Genomic DNA, 23,485 nt, shown 5'->3' with positions numbered 1-23,485 from the left:
TCAGATAAATTTTCAGGAAAGCATAAAGTCAAAATCTCAAAATTTCCTTATGGTTCGATGGCACTGTTTTCTTTTGTAGTTTTATTTGATATGTTACAAGACACTGATATAGCTAAGTATATTAGTATTACAATTTCCAAGATGCAGGTGATTAATGTTCGCGGTGTCTTTAGTATAAGCTTGGTATTGGGGGAATTTCTTTTTGGTGTTGACATTATTTAGCCTTCAAAGTTTGTGCGAAGATTTATAGCTCGGTGCTTGTTGTGGTTCTGTTCGCCGAGCTGGGAATTTCTGGTGCAGACGTTTTGTCCCCTGTCTAGGGTGACATCCTCAGTGCTTGGGAGCCTCCTGTGAAGCGCTTCTGTGATCTTTCCTCCAGCATTTGTAGTGGTTTGAATCTGCCGCGTCCGGTTGTCAGTTCCAGCTGTCTGCTGCAGAGGTCGGTATATAGGGTCCAGGTTAATGTGCTTATTGATTGAATCTGTGGATGAGTGCCAAGCCTCTAGGAATTCACTGGCTGTTCTCTGTTTGGCTTGGAGAAAATGAGGACTGCAGATGCTGGAGATCAGAGCTGAAAATGTGTTGCTGGAAAAGCGCAGCAGGTCAGGCAGTGTCCAAGGAGCAGGAGAATCGACGTTTCGGGCATGAACCCTTCAGGAATGAGGAAAGTGTGTCCAGCAGGCTAAGATTAAAAGGTAGGGAGGAGGGACTTGGGGGAGGGGTGTTGGAAATGCGATAGGTGGAAGGAGGTCAAGGTGAGGTTGATAGGCTGGAGTGGGGGTGGGGGTGGGAGCGGAGAGGTCAGGAAGAAGATTGCAGGTTTGGAAGGCGGTGCTGAGTTTGAGGGATTTGACTAAGACAAGGTGGGGGGAGGTGAAATGAGGAAACTGGAGAAAGCTGAGTTCATCCCTTGTGGTTGGAGGGTTCCTAGGCGGAAGATGAGGCGCTCATCCTCCAGCTGTCGTGTTGCTATGGTCCAGCGATGGAGGAGTCCAAGGACCTGCATGTCCTTGGTGGAGTGGGAGGGGGGGGTTGAAGTGTTGAGCCACGGGGTGAATACGTGTTAAAAATGTCATCCCATATTCCCAATTCCTTCGTCTCCGCCGCATCTGCTCCCAGGAGGACCAGTTCCAATACCGTACAACCCAGATGGCCTCCTTCTTCAAAGACCGCATTTTCCCCCCAGACGTGATTGATGATGCCCTCCACCGCATCTCCTCCACTTCCCACTCCTCCGCCCTTGAGCCCCGCCCCTCCAATCGCCACCAGGACAGAACCCCATTGGTCCTCACCTACCACCCCACCAACCTCCATATACAGTGTATCATCCGTCGTCATTTCCGCCACCTCCAAATGGACCCCACCACCAGGGATATATTTCCCTCCCCTCCCCTATCAGCGTTCCGAAAAGACCACTCCCTCCCTGACTCCCTCGTCAGGTCCACACCCCCCACCAACCCAACCTCCACTTCCGGCACCTTCCCCTGCAACTGCAAGAAATGCAAAACCTGCGCCCACACCTCCCACCTTACTTCCCTCCAAGGCCCCAAGGGATCCTTCCATATCCGCCAGAAATTCACCTGCACCTCCACACACATCATTTATTGCATCCGCTGCACCCGATGTGGCCCCTTCTATATTGGGGGGACAGGCCGCCTACTTGCAGAACGTTTCAGAGGACACCTCTGGGACACCCCACCAACCAACCCAACCGCCCCGTGGCTCAACACTTCAACCCCCCCCCCCCCCCCCCCCACCCTCCCACTCCACTAAAGACATACAGGTCCTTGGACTCCTCCATCGCCAGACAATGGCAACACGACAGTTGGAGGAAGGGCGCCTCATCTTCCGCCTAGGAACCCTCCAACAACAAGGGATGAACTCAGATTTCTCCAGTTTCCTCATTTCCCCCCCACCTTGTCTCAGTCCCAGCCCTTGAACTCAGCACCACCTTCCTAACCTGCAATCTTCTTCCTGACCTCTCCGCTATCACCCTCACCTTGACCTTCCACCTATTGCATTTCCAACGCCCGTCCCCCAACTCCCTCCTCCCTACCTTTTATCTTAGCCTGCTAGACACACTTTCCTCATTCCTGAAGAAGTGCTTATGCCCGAAACGTCGATTCTCTTGCTCCTTGGACGTTGCCTGACCTGTGCTTTTCCAGCAACACATTTTCAGCTCTGTTTGGCTTGACCTATAATAGTAGTGTTGTCCCAGTTGAACTCATGTTGCTTGTCCTCTGCGTGTGTGGATACTAAGGAGAGCTGGTTGTGTCGTTTCGTGGCTAGTTGGTGTTCATGGATGTGGATCGTTAGCTGTCTTCCTGTTTGTCTTATGTAGTGTTTTGTGCAGTCCTTGCATGGGATTTTGTACACTACATTGGTTTTGCTCATGCTGGGGATTGGATCCTTTGTCCTGGTGAGTTGTTGTCTGAGTGGGGCTGTTGGTTTGTGTGCTGTTATGAGTCCTAGTGGTCGCAGTAGTCTGGCTGTCAGTTCAGAAATGCTCTTGATGTATGGTAGTGTGGCTAGTCCTTTGGGTTGTGGCATGTCCTCGTTCTGTTGTCTTTCCCTTAGGCATCTGTTGATGAAATTGCAGGGTATCCGTTTTTGGCGAATACATTGTGTAGGTGTTCTTCTTCCTCTTTTTGCAGTTCTGGTGTACTGCAGTGTGTTGTAGTACTATTATAGGCCAAGCCAAACAGAGAACAGCTAGGGAATTCCTAGAGGCTTGGCACTCATCCATAGATTCAATCAATAAGCACATTGACCTGGACCCTATATACCGACCACTACAGTGGACAGCTGGAATTGACAACCGGAAGCGGCAGATTCAAACCACTACAAATGCTGGGGGAAAGATCACAGAAGCGCTTCCCAGGAGGCTCCCAAGCACTGGGGATGTCACCTAGACAGGGGACGAAACGTCTGCACCAGAAATTCCCTGCTCGGCGGACAGAACCACAACAGTATTTAGCCTCTTTACTACCGCACCCCCGCCCCCCCCCGCCCATCCCCGCCCCTGGCTCAAGATGCAAATGTAAAGAAAACCTCTAAATCTGCTCCCTTCACTCGAAAGCTAATGCTTACCCAATGGATGTTACATCATGTGTAGTTCAGTGACATTATTTGCACCTTTTGGGGCAGGTAGTCAAGTTCAAGTTCTATTCCAGAAGCTTGAACTCATGATCCAGTTGATATTTCATTGCAGTACTGAGGTGATTCTACATTGTTATAGGTGGTTTCTTTACCAAACTTAATCTAAGTTCCATCTTCCTCCTTTGGTGGACCATTTAAGAATAATGGAGTACTTCTTGGTTTCAGGCTAATATTAATTTCTCCACTAATGAGAGCAGATTGATCATTATCTCATTGCTGTTGTCAGATATTTTCATGCGCAAAAATGGTTGGCACAGTTTCAGATATTACAACAGAGTTTATGGTTATAGAGCAAAACTATAGAATTGCATAACTGTCAGTGTTTGATATTGGTGACCTGCTGGGAGAGGTAGTTTGTATAGGCTAAGCTTTTTTTTTGAAAAGAAAATCGTGTACAAGTCTCAAAATGTCAGTAGAGCCTATGACCAAATTACCAAATTGTTAGGGACTTGAATCAGGGAAAATGATTGAAAGATTGCAGAAGCAAAGGAATGTTTTCTGCAGAATTTCAAGTAATAAAATCTAATCCAGACTGATAATGTTCATATTTTAGGGCCGAAGCTTTACTCAACACCAGTGTTTGTATAACATAAAACTGAAGTTAATGTTGACAAATATTCGCAAGTCAGTGTTTGAATTTGAAGTTGCAATGGCTGTTTTAATTGCAAGATGATTTTTGGTCGATTTTGTATGTTCATGAATTTAAATCACTTGAACTTGCATAGATTGCTTATTGTTTTCTGTGTTCTGGTTCATGTTCAAATAAACTTATATTCTTAAAGATTTTATGTTTCGCGTGTATTGACTTAATTTCTTATTGTTATTTTGAACAGGCAGTACTTTGATGTTTTGGAAACATACAAGAATGTCAAAAGCCAGATTAAGAATTTGAAGAAGTTTATGCAGCTGCTTGATAAAATAATGGAGGAAAGGCACAAAGCATATAAAATATTCAGGAGGTAATTTATTAATTTATGCTGTTCCACTAAGGCCACCAGGTTGATACTTGCACTACTCAGGCATGCCACAGTTTTATTTGTCTGAATTGACAGTTCTGCACAAATATATTACCAAGGCATATTATGCATCTATCTTTATGGTGCATGTGCTGATCCAAGGAAACTGTGGACTAAAGCTGGACTTTGTGTGTGCTGCATGCACCTGATCCACTTATTTCACAATAATGCACCGTTTTCTTCTACATTCCCAGGGAGGTGCAGTGTATGAGAACTACCTACCTTTGATGAAAGCTTACTGTTGTGCTAGTTTTAGATGTACCACATTCAAAATGGCATTTCCAGAATCTGTTCTAAGAAGTCTGGAAATACATAACAAGTCTGTCAGCATTTGTACAGAAAACTGACTAGGTTAACATTTCACCTGTGAACCTGCTATTTATTTCCACTGTCAGCATTTTTATTCCTTGGTTGTCATGCTGAAATTGGAATATTTGAGTTGATGTGTATTATAATTGTTTTGCACTACATATTTTATATTGATTTCTTGTTTTGATGTACATTTGGGAACACGAGCATTAGTAGGCCATACAGTTTCTCAAATTCTCACCATTTAGTTAGGTCATGGTTGTTCTGTGTCTTAAGTCCATTTTCCAATTTGATCATACATTGTCTAATGTTACCACAAATCTATCAGGATCCTTTGTGAAATATTTAAATTATGTAGTCTCAACAGATATTTTGGACAGAGTGAGCAGACACAACCTGCTCAATGGTAAAAATTATTTCACTTTATCTTACAAATGCACGGGGTGGTGAAGAAGGTATTTGCCACACCTGTCTTCATTGTTCACTTCATTGAGTATCGTAGTTAGGACATTATGTTAAAGCTATACAGGACAGTGGTGAGGCTACTTATAGAATATTACGTTCAGTTCTGGTCTCCCTGCTGTAGGAAAGATGTTGTTAAACTTGAAAGGGTAGAAGACTTTCAAGGATGTTGCCAGGATTAGAGAGTTAGAGATACAGGGAGGCACTGAACAGGCTAGGCCATTTTTCGCTGAAGTTTATAAAATGATGAGGGGCATGGATAGAGTGAATAGCCAACATATTTTTCCCAGATTAGGGGAATCCAAAATTATAGGGCCTAGGTTTAAGGTGAGAGGGAAAAGATTTAAAAGGGATCTAAGGGGTAACTTTTTCATTCAGAGAGTGGTTCACATAAGGAACGAGCTGCCAGAGGAAGTGGTGGAAAGTAGTAAAATTACAACATTTTTAAAAGGCATCTGGATGGATACATGAACAGAAAAGGTTTAAAGATATTATGGGCCAAATGCTGGCAACTGGGGTTTGTTTTGGATATCTGGTTGGCATGAATGAGTTGGACCAAAAGGTCTGTTTCCATACTGTATAATTCTGTGACTCAGTACGCAGGGTGGAGGCGTGGGCCAGTTCTCAGTTGTATAGTGCTGTCATTTTGCATGGTACTGATGCGACTGGTACCTTTGACCTTTGCTTGGCTGAGCCAATCGGATTGTGTGCTGCTGCTACTGTGGCAGTCTGGGTTGAGCCAGTGTGGAGCTGAGAATGTGGTGAGTGTTGGAGCTGCAGTATGTAGTGCCACCCCTTTGGTTAGAGCTGAGTCCAGGGGGAGAATTCAGCTTACCATTTCACTTGAGCCCTGCATGGTTGAGGACAGCTGCTGTGTCCAGCAACCAGGCTTCCTCTCCATATGTGGGCCGCACGATGACCTCATTGTTTGTTTCACTGAAGTGGGCCTTGAAACTGAAAAGACTGGGAGCCATTCATCTAGGTAGAATTTGAATTAATTCACTCCATTCATTGTGCAAATGCACCTGCTGTTCAACACAGTGCAATTGAATGAGTTAACAACTAAAAGATTTTTCACTGGATTAATGTTTCTTGTAATTACTGTGGCTCTCTCTGCCTGAATAGTATCGCCATCATCATTTGCATATTGTGTGTAAACCTCACTGTTGACCTCAGAGAATTCATTTTGTAATGATGTTTCAAGTCACATTTAAAACCCTTGACCATTCCCCAGGCATTCCTAAAGTTCATTCATCTGTTTTAGTTCCTTAACTCCTGTTGTTTGTCATAATTGCAATGGCATCTCAATCCTTGCTCATTCATCATATTGAACAAGATGTCATAGTGTTAACCTAGTCCAGCAGTCTGCACTTATTGCTCTGCTTAGTTGAGTAGCAGATTTATATTGCCAGCAGGCAAGTACAAAATCTTGTTTCTTGGAGCATTTTTTATTTATGTATTCTTCAATTCCAAACTCAAGTATTCTTCAAAAACATGATCATGTGTTTTCATACAAAATGTGTCGATGCGTTACAATATATTCATGGGGTGGATTGTCATTTTGAGTCATTATTTAGTAATGTTTATGCTGTCTTTAAAGGTGAATGTTCAGATGTTCCTGTTTAGGACTGACCTAATGTTTCTAGCATTCTTCATACTTAATATTAATCTTTGCTTATTGAACAGTGAATACAGCCTCATTTTCAAGTGTGTACTATAACTGTAATACCTAATTTTGGACACCATCTCATGAATCTGCACTGCCCATCTCTTCAGCATAATTTCTGTAATACAATTCAATACGTGACAGTGCTCTAACCATTGTTTGGTCCAAATGTATTTATTCCTTATTTTGTATTTATTGTGAAAGCATGTAAAACTCAAGCTAATGTTTTCTTTTAATGGCAATATCCCCCGTATACAAATGCATGCGCCTGTTACCTTACATCTATCTGCTTCCTATTACTTCCACTATCTTTGCTGTGCAAAAGTTTATTCTGCATCCTGTCTTGGATGAGCTGCAGTTTCCTCTAGCTAAACACTGGTAAGATCAAAGTTGTAATCCTCAGCCTCTGCCATCAACTTGACATTTGACTGTCAGCTCAACCCCACCCTAGCCGCTGATGGAGAGACAAAGGTGGACTGATAATGTTGTTGAACCATAATCGAGAAAACCCAGTCTAATGCTCGATTCCCACCGGATGTTAAAATGTAGATTCCGCTAATAAATTTAGAATTATACAGCATGGGAAATTATCCCAACATAGATGATAGCAGTAGGAGTAGGCCATTGTGAACCTTCGAACCTGATTCATGACAATCGCGGCTGATCATCCACATCTGTATCCTGATGCCTTTCCACATATATCCTTTGATCACTTCAACCCAAGTGCTCTATCCAACTCCTTGAAAACCATACAATGTTTTGGCCTCAACTATTTCCTGTAGTGGTAAATTCCACAGGCTCATCACTGTTTGACTGAAGAAATTTCTCCTCATCTCAGTCCTAAACGGTCTCTATACTCTTACCATGACTCCTGGTTCTGGGCTCCCCTAAAGGTCTTACATGTTAGAAATTTCTAGGTTTCTGTGAGATCCCCACTCATTCTTTTGAACTCCAGTTAATACAATCCTAACCGATTCAACCTTTCTTTATATGTCAAGCTTGCCATTCAAGAAATGAAACTGGTAAGCCTTCATTGCATATTGCATCTGCTGTATTATGTAAATATGAGTAACATTGTTTTCATTTATGCTTGAATTAAATAGGTACATTTCTCTTCGCTGCAAGTATTATTTTGATTCAATGCTGTCCCAGCGTGGTTACCATGGGAAAATGAGTTTTGATCATAAGAATGCGACACTTTCAATTGCTGTGAGTTATTTACAACATATTCTGATTTTTTGTATGAATATAAGAGAAGATAACTCCATAAATCTGGAATAAATAGTTACATAGTGTTCAGAAATATTGAAGATTACAGTTAGCGTTTCAACTTTTCAAAATCCTTCATGATGTCTGAATTTTGGCTTAGCCATACATTTGAAAAGAAATAAAGATTTTCCTTGTGTGTTGTCTTGGGGACATCTTTCATATGCAAACAACAGATTTATTAATGGTCTAATTTTTTTAGATTAGATTCTATTCCCTACAATATAGAAACAGGCCCTTCGGCCCAACAAGTCCACACCGACTCCAAAGAGCAACCCACCCAGACCCATTCCCCTACATTTACCCCTTACCAAGGGTGTTGATTGGAATTTTATACCATTGAAAAATCCAAGCATCCTTTGTTTTGGATCTGAACTAGTAAAATGTATCATCTGACATGAGACCATTGTTGTCCTCCTTCCATCCACTGGAGTGTAAAAAACATCAATAATCGTGATTATTAGCCCAAGTATCTCTGGGACAGTTCAATTTAAGGAAAAAGAGAAGCTGATAGAGCAATGCTCTATCTTAAAGAATCATGGATGTCATAAAGCCATACAGCATGGAAACAGACCTTACGGTCTAACTTGTCCATGTTGACCATGTTCCCAAACTAAACTAGTCCCTCCTGTTTGCTTTTGGCCCATATCCCTCCAAACGAATTGTACTTATTGAAATGTATTTTAAATGTGTACCTGCATCCACCACTTCCTCTGGCAATTCATTCCCCACACTAATGACTCTTGTCTCAAAAACATGTGTCCTAATTTTGAATTTCCCCACCTTACGAAGAAGACCTTTGTTGTTCTCCTTAGCTATGCCCCTCATGATGTTATGAACTTTTTTTTTAAGGTCACCCCTCACCCCTCAACCTTCTACGCTCCAGGGGGAAAAGGGTCTGAGGTTATCCAACCTGTTTTTATAACTCAAATCCTCCATTCCTGACAACATCCTGGTAAATCTTTTCTGAACCCTCTCCAGTTTAATATTCTTCCTAAAATAGGGCGACCAAAACTGTGCACAGTACTTGTGCCCTATATTTCCATTCAAAATTCATGAAATCTGAGGTTCCTAATTTTGAAGCTAAGGGAATGATGTAGATGGATTGTTAAGAGCTTTTTTAGTCATTAGCCAGACCTAACTGAGACAAAATACAGCCCAGGTAAAATAGCTGGTAGTGTAAAATGTTTAATGCAATGCAGAACCAAATGTAAATGTTCTGTTTTTGAACACATTTGGAGTGAAGTTGACAAAACACAAAAGGAAGAACAAAAATAATAATAATGAATAAAACAAATTATTAATAAGCAAAAAATTTAGTCAGGCGTAAATGCATTTTGTTGAAATGCAAAAGTTAAATAAACAATGAGCAGCAACACTTAAATGTTACCTTTTAACATTCTGCATATGTAAGTGTAGTATAAGTATTAGTAGTGAAATTAATTTAGCCAATGAAAAGCCACATGACAGTACTAATATAACAAATCTGAAACTATTCCTATGATTTTTGCTCGTTTATGAAGATTTACATTTGCAACTCCCCTGTAGAATTTTGAAATTAATATTGATCCTCTTAACTAAACAGCCATCTTTGAAACATCAAGCAAATTGAAGTATTTTTTGGTGCATTAATATATATTCCTCTGCAAGTTATGTTGCTTGGTGTACTTTTGTTATCCATTTTGCTCAAATTTTGAGTAGCTTGCAAGGGTTCATGTAGAATTAAATTGTTTCTCTTCTAGTAATTTTTTTGCTGCATTATTGGTATTTGACCCAATTGAAAATCTCTTTTCTTATTAAAGGTTCAACCCGGGGAGGGAGACAAGGCAGCACTCAGTGATATGAGGTCCCTTTCTGGTGGCGAACGCTCATTTTCAACTGTGTGTTTTATTCTTTCGCTATGGGACACCATGGAGTCTCCTTTCCGTTGTTTGGATGAGTTTGATGTTTATATGGTATGCTTATGCCTAGGCTCAGTTAATCTTTCAACTGTGAAACAGTAACATTTATTGCAACTAACAAATTTAAATTAGGAACTAACTCACTGTATTGTGACTGTTTGTTTGTTCTTTTTGAGTTGGTTGCCTGAATGCATGTCTGAGGCCACTGGCTTTGCTATCTCTGCCAGAAGGACATGGGTCCTGAATCAAGCTGGATCTGATGCTGTTAACACGTTCATCCACACCAGCCATTCATCCAAATAACCCTACTAGCCTACAAAAGATTCAGGCGATGTCGTAGCAACCTATACTTTTACGTGTATTTTGTACCCCGAAGCCGGGAATGCTGATAGTAGAGGTTCTAATTTTCTTTCTATTACATCATTACCAAGCTTTTCTCCCACTCGAACGGTCTGCTATTGGCACTTGTTGTAAAGATTTACAATTTGACATTTACCTGATTGTGCTATAAATGCAACTTTCTTTGCCATCAGTTCTGGTTTGGACATGATCTCTTGGGATCTGAGATTCTAGCGCAGGAGCAGCAATGTTTGCTTTTGCTTTTACTCTTTAAAGTCAACCTATCTGTAGTTTATTAAGCGGTTGAGTGTACCTTATCTTTGCTGTGTGGCGTAAACCTAGATTTTTAAGTATAATTAACTTAGATTAAAGCAAATTAGTTACTTCATTCAGTTTTCAGTGAAATACATTTGACCATAGAAAATGAAAGGATTCCCGTTCAATTGCAGGATATGGTTAATCGGAGAATTTCTATGGACATGATGCTCAAAGTGGCAAGTTCTCAGCGTTATCGCCAGTTCATCTTTCTTACACCACAAAACATGAGGTATATATTCTATTCATGCATTAATTTGCATATTTTCATTTAAAGTAATTAATGTCTAATAGAAGTTGTCATTTTTGCTACTTGATTGGTGCATGTGTCATTTGGCCCTTTGAGTTTGCTCCATCACGTGAACTGTGACCCATTTCCACATCTTGTCTTTTTAAAGAATTTCAGGTCTAAAGTTTGCAATTCACCTTGCATTAGTTTTGATTGTAAGAAAGCATTCCAAAACTCTTACCATCCTTCATTGTAAATGTGTTTTCTAATACCACTTCTGGACAGTATGGCTCTAATTAATATTCGGAATTTGCTCTCAAGTCATAGAGCTCCACATCCAATTGAGAAGGTTTCTGTCTACTATTCTTCTTTAATATTTGAAAATAGCTTAAAGCTTTTTTTTAAAAGAAGTGAGAATTTTCAGTAATGTGACAGGCTTCCTGAAGGGGCAATTCAACTTAACTAGGTGGTTTCCATGTCATTCATCAAAACCCTTATGTTATATGTGTTAACTGACGGCACTATTTGCACTATTTCAACCACAATGAGTTATAGTGGTTTTCTTTGATCAGGACTGGTTGCGGTAGATATGTTGTTTGTTGGTTCTTTGTGTGGATTTTACTATAATATCCTGAGAGATCCTGATGTGGAGCTACTGGTGCTTGACTGGAGTGGACAAGGTCAGAAGTCAGACGACACCAGGTTATTGTCCGAGCAAGTTTATTTGAAATCACAATCTTTCGGAGCGTTGTCCCTTCGTAAAGTGAAGTGGCAATCTAATATTTTCTTACATTGAAATCAATTTGTAAAGTTTTGTCCATTCACTTAATCTATCTCTGTGTCATTTTATGCTGCCATAAAGTGGCTTTTCTGTTGCAGACCTATTATGGGTCAAACAACTATCAAAAGCATGAGTTGCGAAGATTGTTGTGGACCTGTCCAGATCCCCTGAAAACTCTTTAAGAAGGTTGCCCAGACCTTAACTTTTTCTAATTTTAAAGGCAGATGTAAAGTGGATATTCCAGGAGTGATGCAGCAGGTCAAACCACTCTGCTTAAGCAAAACAATTTATTTACACAACTATGGTTGAAACACAAACAAATAAAATAATTTAAATTAACTTAACTATTTGGAAATCCAAACAACTCAAAATCACACCTTAACAAAGGAGCTGTTCCAATACCCTTAACATCCCAAAAACACACCCCTTGACAAATGGTAAATTCAAACTCCGGTTCTTACAGGCAGAAGAGATTGCAGAGAGAAGAACCAGGCAAGAAACATCTGTTGAAGCATGAAACCTTTCTTTCACAGTAACAGCTTCTGTGCTATCAGTAGTTTCTGATTGCCTGCTAAAACAAAACAAACTAGAAAGAAACCCCTGAACTGGGAGAATTGACTACTGCCCTGTCATTATTTAAAGTAGCCACTTCCAGACCAATCAGCACTTCTGCCTTTACAACCCCTCTTGGAAAAACCAAGGACAAAATAACCTTGTTAAAGGGGCAGTATTGTCTCACAACGTCTGAGACAGTTGCACCTCTTTTGAACTCTAGTTATAAATTTGCATTCAGTATAAATAACCATAATGTTTGTATCCATGTTTCAACTGTATGGAGTTTGTGCCATAGAAAATAGGAGCAACAGTGAGCTATTCAGTTATTATTGTCTGTTCCACCATTCAGGATGATCATGACCGATCATCTAACTCAGTACCCTGCTCCTGCTTTCTCCCCAGATCTTTTGATCCCTTTAACACCAAGAACTATATCTAACTGCACCAGGAAAACATGCAATGTTTTAGCTTCAACTACATACTGTGGCAGAAATTTCCACCACCTCATCGCTCTGTAGGTGAAGAAATTTCTCCTTATCTTAGTCCCAAATGGCTGACCCGTAATGTTAAACTGTGATCCCGGTCATTAGGAACATCTTTTCTGCATTTACTATGTCTAGTCATGTTAGATTCTCATAGGTTCCTGTGAGATTCTCTCCTTCATCTTTATGAAATCCAGTGACTATAGTACTAACTGATCTACTCTCTACTCATATGTCAGTCCTGTAATCCCAGGAATTGGTTTGGTTGGCCTAGGAGCTCAATAATCAACATAAAAGAATTGAATTGAAGTTATTGTCACGTGTACCAAAGCACAGTGAAAAGTTTTGTGTAGCGAGCAGTACAGACAGATCAGAGTTAAGTAGCACAGATAAGTAAATAATAGATAAACAGCGGCAAAAACTAAAACACAGGTACAGGCGAATGCTAAGAATCTTTGAGTCCATTCAGTATTCTAACAACAGTAGGGTAGAAACTGGTTCGAAACCGGCTAGTGCGTGTGTTCAGGCTTCTGTATCTTCTCCCCGATGGTAGAGGTTGTAGAAAAACATTGCCAGGGTGGGATGGATATTTGAGAATGCTGGCGGCCTTTCCTTGACAGTGGGCCTGGTAGATGGATTCTGTAGGTGGGCGGTTGGCCTTTGTGATTGTCCAGGCCAGGTTCACGACTCTCTGTAACCGTCTCTGATCTTGAATGGTACAGTTGCCATACCAGGTAGTGATACATCCAGACAGAATGCTCTCCATGGCACACCTATAAAAGTTGGCAAGAGTATTTGCCATCATGCCAAACTTCCTCAGCTGCCTGAGCAAGAAGAGACATTGTTGGGCCTTTGTGACCAGTGCGTCCACATGAAGAATCCAAGAAAGCTTGTCGTTGATGATCGCTCCCAGGAGCTTGACACTCTCCACTCATTCCATTTCTGTGTTGTTAATGTGTAGGGGGACATGAGTAACGTCCCACCGAAAGTCAATAATGAGTTCCTTGGTTTTGCCGGCATTGAGAGCTAGGTTGTTCTCAGTGCACCATTTTTCCAGGACTTCCACCTCCCGTCTGTAGTCTGTTTTGTCACCATCTGAGGTTCGACCGATTATGGGGATGTCAGCGAATTTGTAAATGGCATTAGTCTGGTATTTGGTGACACAGCCATGGGTATACAGTGAGTACAGTACGGGGCTGAGTATGCACCCTGGGGGGAGTTCCAGTGTTGAGTGTTAGTGAAGATGAAATATTGTCCCCAATATTCACTGATTGTGGCCTGTGGATCAGGAACCTGAAGGTCCAGTTGCGGAGAGTGGACATTAATCCGAGATTACTAAGTTTAGTAGTCTGTCTCGAGGGGATAATAGTGTTGAAGGCTGAACCCTAGTCAGTGAGTAGGATTCTTACATAGCTGTTCTTGGTATCAAGATGTTCTTGGGAGGAGTGAAGGGCAAGTGATATGGCATCTGACATGAACCTGCTGGTCCGATAAGCAAATTGGAGTGGGTCAAGAGTAGTGGGGACACTGGAGTTGATTAATGCCACGACCAGCCTTTCAAAGCACTTCATGACCACCGAAATTGGGGCCACTGGGTGGTAGTCATTGAGACATGCTGCAGGAGCCTTCTCAGGCACAGGGATGATGTTGGCCCTCTTGAAACAGGCAGGGACAGTGGCCTGCTGCAAGGAGAGGTTGAAGATGTCAGAGAAAAAAAATTAAACCATTAATGCTTAGCTAGTGGGCAAATTTGTTAAACTTCCTCCTTCAATTTGCAGAGGTTTCAGCACATTCTTGTAGATCTTTAAGATGGGAACCACTTTTAGTTTCAAGTTCCTTTCAAAAGAACCTTTTGATTTAAATGCTACATGAATAATTTCTCATGTGGCTTTGCAGTTACAAATCCATTTACTTATCACTGCATTAACAAACAATACCACTGCCTTTGCCATGGTGACTCAAGCCTAAAAGCTCCCCACATCATTGAGTAACAGTGTGAAGGGGTTAAATAAAACAATGCTTATTTATACATTGAGTACTAGCAATTGGTTTAGCAATTATTGATCGATCTTTAAATGCAGAGAAGGGAATGATCAGATACTGTGCAAGTTTGCTTCCAGTCAAATTTGCTTTGATTCCATTAACCTCAAACTCATAGATTCATAGATATTCACTTGGCCCCCTTCTGTAAACATCTAAATACTGCTTACATTTGGATCCTTTTCATTCTGAGAAATGATTTCCATAGTCAGCATTATTTATATTGGTTAACATCCTGCAGTTTTTAGGAACTTTTTGTTCTGTCACTGCTCCAGCTTCTTGAGGAAGCACAACTTAGATTAATTCATTCTGTTTAGATTTTCCTAATGTTTCATAGGGCAACGTTCTTAATATCAGCTTTGTATCATAACAGGAGATCAGAATCATTGAGATACTATCGATTCCACACCAAAAAGAATTTAAAGACATGCAAAATAATTTTAAAATTAAATACCAGAAAATAATGTAGACCCTTAGGGAGAATGGTGATGGGTAAGTGGGCCTTTGTGTAGGATTGGGTAATGCGAACAAAGTGTTGCATGAGATCAGTTTATCAACAGTGAAGAGTGGAAAGGTTATGAAGATGACAATGGCAACATTAATTAAAGGAAATTGCTTTATACTCTTGGAGTACGGTTTCAATAACTATGTATTTTTATTTTGTTTCAGTTCTTTGCCTTCCAGTCGCTTAATTAGAATCCTTCGTATGCATGATCCTGAAAGAGGACAGACCACACTACCTTTCCGTTCACGAGATCACGCTGAAGACTCTGATGATTAAATGGCTATTATGTATATTATAAAGAGAGCTTAATGGTTTTATGTGAAAGGACATTCATTTAAAAGAAACTTATAAATGCGCTTGTTCTTTTAAAACTGAACTGGTGTATGTTGCAAGATTTTTCACATTGAAACATATCCAGCCACTGTTTGTTTCAGGTTGTAACCATTTTATTTTAACCATTTCCATGTTCTGTTTGTAGCACCTTTTAATTTATAATGTATCCATGACCTATGCATTCATGTTCATAAAAGCCATAACTATTACATGTATGACTGCATCAAATATACATTTCTACCAAAATTATTTTTTATAGTTACCACCTGAAGGGAAAGGTTTGGTAAGCTTTGTAATCTTTTGTCTAAACAGATAAACGAATGTCGTCTTGGTGAAACCTAGTGAAAATATAACATTTGTAAGTTTCAATATTAAATGTACAATAAAATACAATTGTAATTTTTAAGGTTTTAACTTCTGTGTATTGGTTGCAAAATATGAGGATGTTAAGTTGAAAGTTATAAATTATTAATGAATAAATCTTTTGCAATGACTTTTTAATTCTCTGTAGTTTACAAAATATTCATGGGCGAAGTTTGAAAACTTGGTGCTTTTGTTGTCCTTTCTTCCATGTTTGTGTTTTTTATTACAGTCTGGAAGCACTGTGTGGAACTTGCTTTTGTTGGAGCATTTGCAAATTTGTACCTCTGTTTCAAAAAGGGACAAGGAATAAACCCAGGAACTGTTGGCCAGTCAGCCCAACATAATTGGTGAGGAAAGTTGTAGAAACTCTCTAATCTGGGAGAAAATAAATTGGCATTTGCAAGCATAAGCTAATAAATTGAAAATCTCAAAAAAAATGCTGTTGACAGATCCTCTTTGATTAACTTGATCAAATTATTTTAAGTAATGGAGTGGATTAATGAATTTGATTGATGTGGTTCATATTATTTTACATGATGAAGTACCACATAATGTACTTTAAATTAAAGCCTGTCAAGTCAGTGGCAACACAAATACAAAATGACTTAAAGGACTGAAAGCAGAGAATAGTAAACAGAAGTTTTTTTCATACTGGAAGTGGGTATGCAGCATTGATACCATATAGATCCCATTTTAGAATCACTGCTCTTTCTGAGATATATATATATATATCAATAATGTGAAAATTGCAGATTGCACATGTAAACAATGAAGATGTAGAAGTTAAGGGGAACATTAGACAGACTGCTGAAAAAGGTAGTCAAGCGGATGAAATTGTTTGTTGTAAGAGTTTCAAATGAGAAATCAAAGGCAATATAAATATAATGGTTTAACAGGAGCAGCAAAAGTAGAGACCTGAGGTTGTACATACACAAATCTTTGAGGGTGCTAGGACCAGATGAAAAGATTGTTATCATAGAGGTAAATGAGATCCTTGATTTTATTAATAAAGAAATGGATTAAAAAGCCAAGTAAATTATGCACAAACATTGCCAGATATTAGGTTATAGCAGGAGTATTGTGCTCAATTCTGAGCACTAAACTTTTCAAGGAACATTAAAGTTTTCAAGACAATGCAGAAGAGTCTTGTCAGAATCTACCAGGAATGTTGCAAAACTGAAGAGAACAGAAAAATTAGTTAAATAAAACACAGAACTGCAGATGCTGGAAATCTGAAACAAAAACAGAAATTGCTGGAGAAACTCAGTAGGTTTGGCAACATCTATGCAGAGAAAACAGTTAACATTTCAAATCCATTGGATTCAAACCATTAACTCTGCTTTCTCTCCACGTGTTGCCAGGAAAGTTGTTTGTTGTTGTAATAAGAAAGACGATGAGAAAATTTTGAGGTTTTCAAAGTCGTGTACAATTTTGATTGGGTAAATAAGGAGCAACTTTGAAGGTGGTAGAGTTGCTAACCATAGTATACAGATTTCAGGTTCTTGACAGGAGAATTAGGGTAACATTATGAAATAAGTAATTGTCATCTTATATGCACTGCCTGAAAGTGTAGTGGAAGCAAATTCAGAAGAAAGATCTAAGATTTCAAGGGAATTTAGGTATTTCAAGGGAAAATATTTATAGGCAATGGAAAAAGAGCAAGGAAATTGGATTAATTTGGATATCTGTACCTAGGAGAGAGAAAAAACAAAGAACCAGGATGATGGGCTGATTGGCCTCCTGAACTGTATCAATCCTAATAAACAGTTGTACCTTCTGTATTCTTAATTCTATGCATCAAACATCACAAAGCTTTTCTCAAGTGAGGTAAAGTTGTGCATGTTGGATTAATTTATAAAAATGTAGTTTTTTACCAACTTGATGTTTGCAATTTGGTTTGGAATCTTTCAATAAAAAACACTCCATAACAAAATCCCTTTTAACCGGCTTTATTATAAGTCATACGTTAACAGTGAAACACATTGTAAAATCCGAAAGGCACTTCAGTTGGTTAGAATGTTAGATCATACGTTTACAATGCTAGAACACAAAGATAGCATTACTTAATTCTATCTTGCTTACATGTGTACTTAGAAAGTTGCTCAAAATCCCTCAACTTACAGGTGCTCACTGAACATGACTACTTCCATGATTACATAGAGAAGTGTGAAACATGTCCATGTATGGTAGAACAAATAAGTGGATATATATCTTTTTTAGTTTAACTACTGGAGTTTCCTCCTCCTCACCCAAAAGAGAGATCCCTAAGAAATTGCTCTCTTTAGCATTTTAGTGTTTTTAAATTCTGTTTCTTTTAAAAATGGACAGCCTTGCTACACTGCAAAACAGCACATGGGAGCAGAAGTGGACCCTTCCACAGATTCTCCACCTTCTTGAGAGAAGAAATTCCTCCTCGTTTCTGTCCTAACTGGACAATTCCTTCCTCTGAGATTTGCACTCTCTGGTCTTAGATGCACCTGTAAGTGACAACAATCTCTCAGTATTACTCTACCATGTCTCCCAAGATTCTTGCAATTATAATTTTAAATCTAAATTCCAGCACGGCTACAGGTTCGACCTCTCATAAGAAAATCCTGTAATAGCTAGCATCAACATAGGGTATCTTCTCTGGACATTCTGCTTGCCAGTTTATCTTTCCTTGCATTAGGGGACAAAAACGTCACAATTTTCTAAATGTGGTCTGAAGTGTGCTTCATAAAATGTTAGCAAGATTTCCTGATTTTTATACGTTCCCTTTGAAACAAAAGTCAACATGCCATTTGCCTTCCCTGTTACCCTGTTGAACTTGTGTGCTGGCTTTTATACATGTGATTTATACAGGAGGACCCCCAATTCCTTCAGTGCTGCAATAAATAGAAAGTACTGGAGTGACTCAGTTCTAAGTACAGTATAATTCTGTTTCAGAACTGTGGCTTTCTGCAGTATTTTTTCCATTTCACTTAATATTCAGCTCTTCTTTATATTATGTTCCCACTTGACCAGTCACAGCCTGTCTACATAGCCTCTACACATTGTGTCACCCTATCATTTGCCTTCCCACCTACGTTTGTATCATCCTCAACCTTGTTGATAATACGTTTGTTGTCCTTGTCCAAGTTAATTGTAAATAATTCTGGCCCCTGTGTTGACATGTTTGACACTCACATGGTGCCATATTAAAAATGCCTCCCTAATCCCAACTTTTATTTGTTAACCAGTCTATCCACTATTATGCTAATATACTGTACCAAGCCTAACATGTGCTACCTTATCAAATGTCTTCTGGAAATGCAAACATTTTACAACTCTTTATCCTGTTTGATATCTCCAGAGAGTTTTAATAAACTTGTCAGGTAGGACCTCTTCCTTTGTGAAGTTATTTTGAAATGCTCTGCTATGACATCCTTTTATAGTAGAATCTAACATTTTACCAATAATAAATGTTAAACTAAGTGGCCTGTGTTTTTTGTCTTCCCTTTTTGAGTGTTATTTTCCAATACTCTAGCATTTTTCAAGAATCTAAATTACTATGAGTGCATCTGCTATCTCTATAACTAAAATTGTAGAATGCAATCCAACAGGTCCGGGGATTTATTGACTTTTAGCCCCATTAGTTCCTATCATACTTTTTCTCTCACGATAGTGATTGTATTTTTTGTCCCCTTCTTTTGCCCCTTGATTAATCACTATTTTTGGAGCTCTATTATTATTTTCGACTATGCAGGTTGATACAAAGTATTTATTTAATTTGCCTGCCATTTCCTTGTTCCCATTATTGTTTTCCCAGCCTCATTTTCTGAAGGGGCTAGGTCCATGTGAGCCTTTCTCTTCCTCTTTTATATATTTAAAGAAGCTTTTGCTCTCCACTTCAATATTTGTAAGCTTATCCTCAGAGTGTATTTTCTCCTTCATAAGAATTGTTAACATTGTCACATCATATTTCCAGAAGCTTCTGAACTCTAGTGTATAGATAATCCAACTAGGTCTGACACAAAAAGGTTTGGAGGTGAAAGTGAGGACTGCAGATACTAGAGATCAGAGTCAAGATTAGAGTGGTGCTGGAAAAGCACAGCAGGTCAGGCAGCATCCAAGGAGCAGGAAAGGTTTGGAGACAAGTCATCTGTCTTTATTCAGCTCTGAACAAAGGAAAACCTTAAATGTCATTTTGTTAAAATGCTAATGCTTTTCAAGTTGCATGTTCACCTTTATAATGGGAACTCTAATTGGCATCTTCCAACTTAGCCCATTGATGTGGGCTCTCGACATCTGAAATGCTTATATTACTTATGACTGAAAGCTGAGCCTGTTGAATTGCTTATGTCTTCGATTCTGGGATTCCAACTCAGATGCTGTTTGACTTCCAGAGGGACAGCAGGACCTTTGCCTCCAATGCAAGCTGCATCTGTTTCTAAGTTGCTGGCGAGAAAGAACCCTATGTTTTGCCTGCAAGGAGGAAAACCAGGGGGCCAGCTCACTCAGGAAGCTGTTGCTGGACTAAAAAAAACTGAAAGAACTGCACATGCTGGAAATCTGAAACAAAAACAAAGTCTCAACAGGTCTGGCAGCATCTGTGGAGAGGAATCAGAGATGATGTTTTGGGTCCAGTGACCCTTCTTCAGAACTGTTCTGAGGAAGGACCACTGGACCGAAATGTTAACTCTGATTTATCTCCACAAATGCTGCCAAACCTCCGAGTCATAGAGATGTATAGCACAGAAAAAGACACTTTGGTCCAACTCGTCCATGCCCACCATCCTAACCTAATGTAGTCCCATTTGCCAGGACTTGGTCTATATCCCTCAAAACTCTTCCCATTCATATACCCATTCGGATGTCTTTTAAATGTTGCAATTGTACCAGCCTCCACCACTTCCTCTGGCAGCTCATTTCATACATGTACCATCCTCTGTATGAAAACGTTGTCCCTTAGTTCCCTTTTAATTTTTTTCCCTCTCAGCCTAAACCTATGCCCTCTAATGCTGGACTATTTCCCCCACCCTTCATGATTTTATCAACCTCTATAAGGTCACCCAACAGCCCCAACCTATTCAGCCCCCCCCTATAGCTCAAATCCTGGCAACATCCATAAATATAATATTCAGGCAGTTATAACTCATGTGAACTGAGTTATAACAACTCTGGATTGAACAAAACATATAATTTGTTTCCCCTCTTAGCATAATTTCCTGTTTGCATGTGTATGTCAATAATGGCATGAAGCAATTCCCCTGTATTTTGAATGTTTTGATAAAATATCTATGTTTGATTTCTTTTAAAGGTTTTTGCTGTTGCTTTGTTTCAAGAACTGGAGATCTGAAAGCCAGAGTTTAAGGAACATGTTTTTGTTTACCTCAATATGTGGTGGGACTAAAATGAAAAAGAAGTAAATCAACCAATATCTCAATGTCTCAGGCTTAAGAAGGGGAAAGGAATCCTAATTTTAAATTTACCCCATTCCTCTCTCTCTCCCATGGCATCAGATACAACAGGGAATCTCTCCGTGTTTTTTGTTAAAGCCTTGCAAACAAATATTTTAAAGATGTTGAGGAATTTTCTTTGAATGCCTGTGTTTGACTGATGATATACAATGCAATACAGCACATGTACAGGCCCTTAGATCCATCAATAATGCACTGATTTTCTGTTCTTTTATAATGCCATTACTTATTGTCCAGATGTGGTTTCTGTCCCTTTGTTCTCCTCCCATTTATGTCTATCAAGATATGTCTTAAACGTTGCGAATGTGCCTACTTCCACCATCTCTACTGGCAGTGCGTTCTGGGCACCCACAATCTGTATGAAAGATTTTCCCAGTACTTCTCCCATAAACATTCCCCCTCTCACCTTGAACCTATGCCCTTTTGTATTTGACCTTTCCACCCTGGGAAAAAGCCTCTGACTATCCACCCTATCTATACCTCTCATAATTTTGCAGACCTCTATCAGGTTGTCCCTCAGTTTCCATCTTCCAATGAAACAATCCCAGTTTATTTAACCTCTCATCGTCACTAAAATGCTCCAGACCAGGCAACATCCTGGTAAACCTTCTCTGCATCTTTTCAAAGCATCCAAGTTCTTCCTGTAGTGTGTCACCTCCTCAAAAAACTCTATCAAGTTGGTGAGACATGACCTTCCTCTCACAAACCCATGCTATCTATCACTAACAAATCCATTTGCTTCCTAATGTGAATAAATCCTTTCTTTCACTATCTTCTGCAGCTTCCCCACCACTAACGTCAGGCTCACTAGCCTGTAATTAAATGGATTATCTCTGTTTCCCTTCTTAAACAAATGAACAATATTGACCATTCGTCAGTCCTCTGGAACTTCGCCTGAGGCCAAAGAGGATGCAAGGATATCTGTTCAGGCCCTAGCTATTTCCTCCTTTCCCCCCAACAGTATCCTGAGATAGATTCCATCTGGCCCTGGGGTCTTGTCTACCTTAATACATTTCAAAACGTCCAACACTTCCTCCTTCATTATGTTCACCTGCTCGCACATCTTTTCCTAACCTCAACATCTCTCATGTCCCTCATTGGTGAATACCAATTTAAAGTACACATTAAGGATCACACCCATTTCCTCTGGCTCTACACATAACCTCCCTCCTTTATCTTTAAGTGAGCCTACTCTTTCCCTAGCTGCCCTCTTGCTCTCAATATATGTATAAATTGCCTTGGGATTCTCCTTAACCCTGCTGGCCAAGGGCATCTCCTATCCCCTTTTAGCCCTCCTAATTCTCTGTTTGAGCTCCTTCCTACTTTCTCTATATTCTTCAAAGACTTTGTCTAGTTTTAGTTGCCTAGACTTAGGTATGCTTCCTTTTTTGTGACTAAGCTGATAATTTTCCCTCAGAGTCAAAAAGTGTGCTGATGAAGAGCTTCTGCTCAAAATGTCGACACTCCTGCTCCTTGGGTGCTGCCTGACTGGCTGTGTTTTTCCAGCGCCACACTTTTTGACACTGACTCTCCAACGTTTGCAGTCCTCACTTTCTCCTCAAAATTTCCCGTCAACCAACGTTCCCGAATCTTGCCATTCCTGTCTTTCATTTTCATAAGAATATACACGCAGTTTAACTGGTCCTTAAAAGGTTAGATGTGGATTTATCTTTAAATAGCCACTCCCAATCCACATTCTCCAATTCTTGCCTTGTTCAGTTACAGATGGCCTCAGTCAATATGCAGGAAGTTAAAATCACCCACTGCAACAACCCTATTATTTTCACAACTTTCCAGAATCTGACTACATATCTCTTCCTCTATCTCCTGCTGGCTCTGTAGTACAACCCCAGCATTGTGATTTCACCCTTCCTATTCCTGGTTAAAAATCACACAACATTATTATCCAACAGGTTTAATTGGAAGCACTAGCTTTCTGAGCGCTGCTCCTTCATCAGGTAGCTGTGGAGTATAAGATTGTAAGACACAGAATTTATAGCAAAAGTTTACAGTGTGATGTAACTGAAATTATACATTGAAAAATACCTTGATTGTTTGTTAAGTCTCTCATCTATTAGAATGACCATGTTAGTTTCACTTTTTTCATATGTAAATCACAAAACTTTCTAAAAAAAAAGTTACATTCTCAAGTGAACTTTAACAATTGGTGTCGGCCCAGACAATGTATTGGATATTAGCACCCCTCTGTGCTGCTGTCTATGCCATAATGTTTAGACTTATTCAAATCTAGACAATCAATGAACAGGATCTTACATGGATTCATGCAGTTTTTGGAGCAAAGTAAAATGTAACTATGCAAGTACAA

General features: G+C 39.7%; 1 protein-coding gene across 2 annotated transcripts in view; it reads left to right on the top strand.

The window, feature by feature from the left end:
- The window catches only part of LOC140466452 (structural maintenance of chromosomes protein 6-like), an 84,331-nt gene extending 66,833 nt beyond the window's left edge, over positions 1-17,498 (top strand). For both annotated transcript variants that reach the window (XM_072561977.1, XM_072561976.1), the window contains exons 23-27: positions 3,993-4,118; positions 7,716-7,821; positions 9,681-9,833; positions 10,568-10,665; positions 15,190-17,498. In XM_072561977.1, coding sequence (XP_072418078.1) covers positions 3,993-4,118; positions 7,716-7,821; positions 9,681-9,833; positions 10,568-10,665; positions 15,190-15,301 — 595 coding nt within the window. In that variant the 3' untranslated portion in view covers positions 15,302-17,498. The remainder of the gene's footprint in view (positions 1-3,992; positions 4,119-7,715; positions 7,822-9,680; positions 9,834-10,567; positions 10,666-15,189) is intronic.
- The last annotated feature ends 5,987 nt before the right edge of the window (positions 17,499-23,485 follow it).

The sequence above is a fragment of the Chiloscyllium punctatum genome, chromosome 3, assembly GCF_047496795.1.
Source record: "Chiloscyllium punctatum isolate Juve2018m chromosome 3, sChiPun1.3, whole genome shotgun sequence".
Taxonomy (NCBI): domain Eukaryota; kingdom Metazoa; phylum Chordata; class Chondrichthyes; order Orectolobiformes; family Hemiscylliidae; genus Chiloscyllium; species Chiloscyllium punctatum.
Note: the sequence above shows the minus strand (reverse complement) of the source record. Positions and strands in the feature narration are given on the sequence as shown.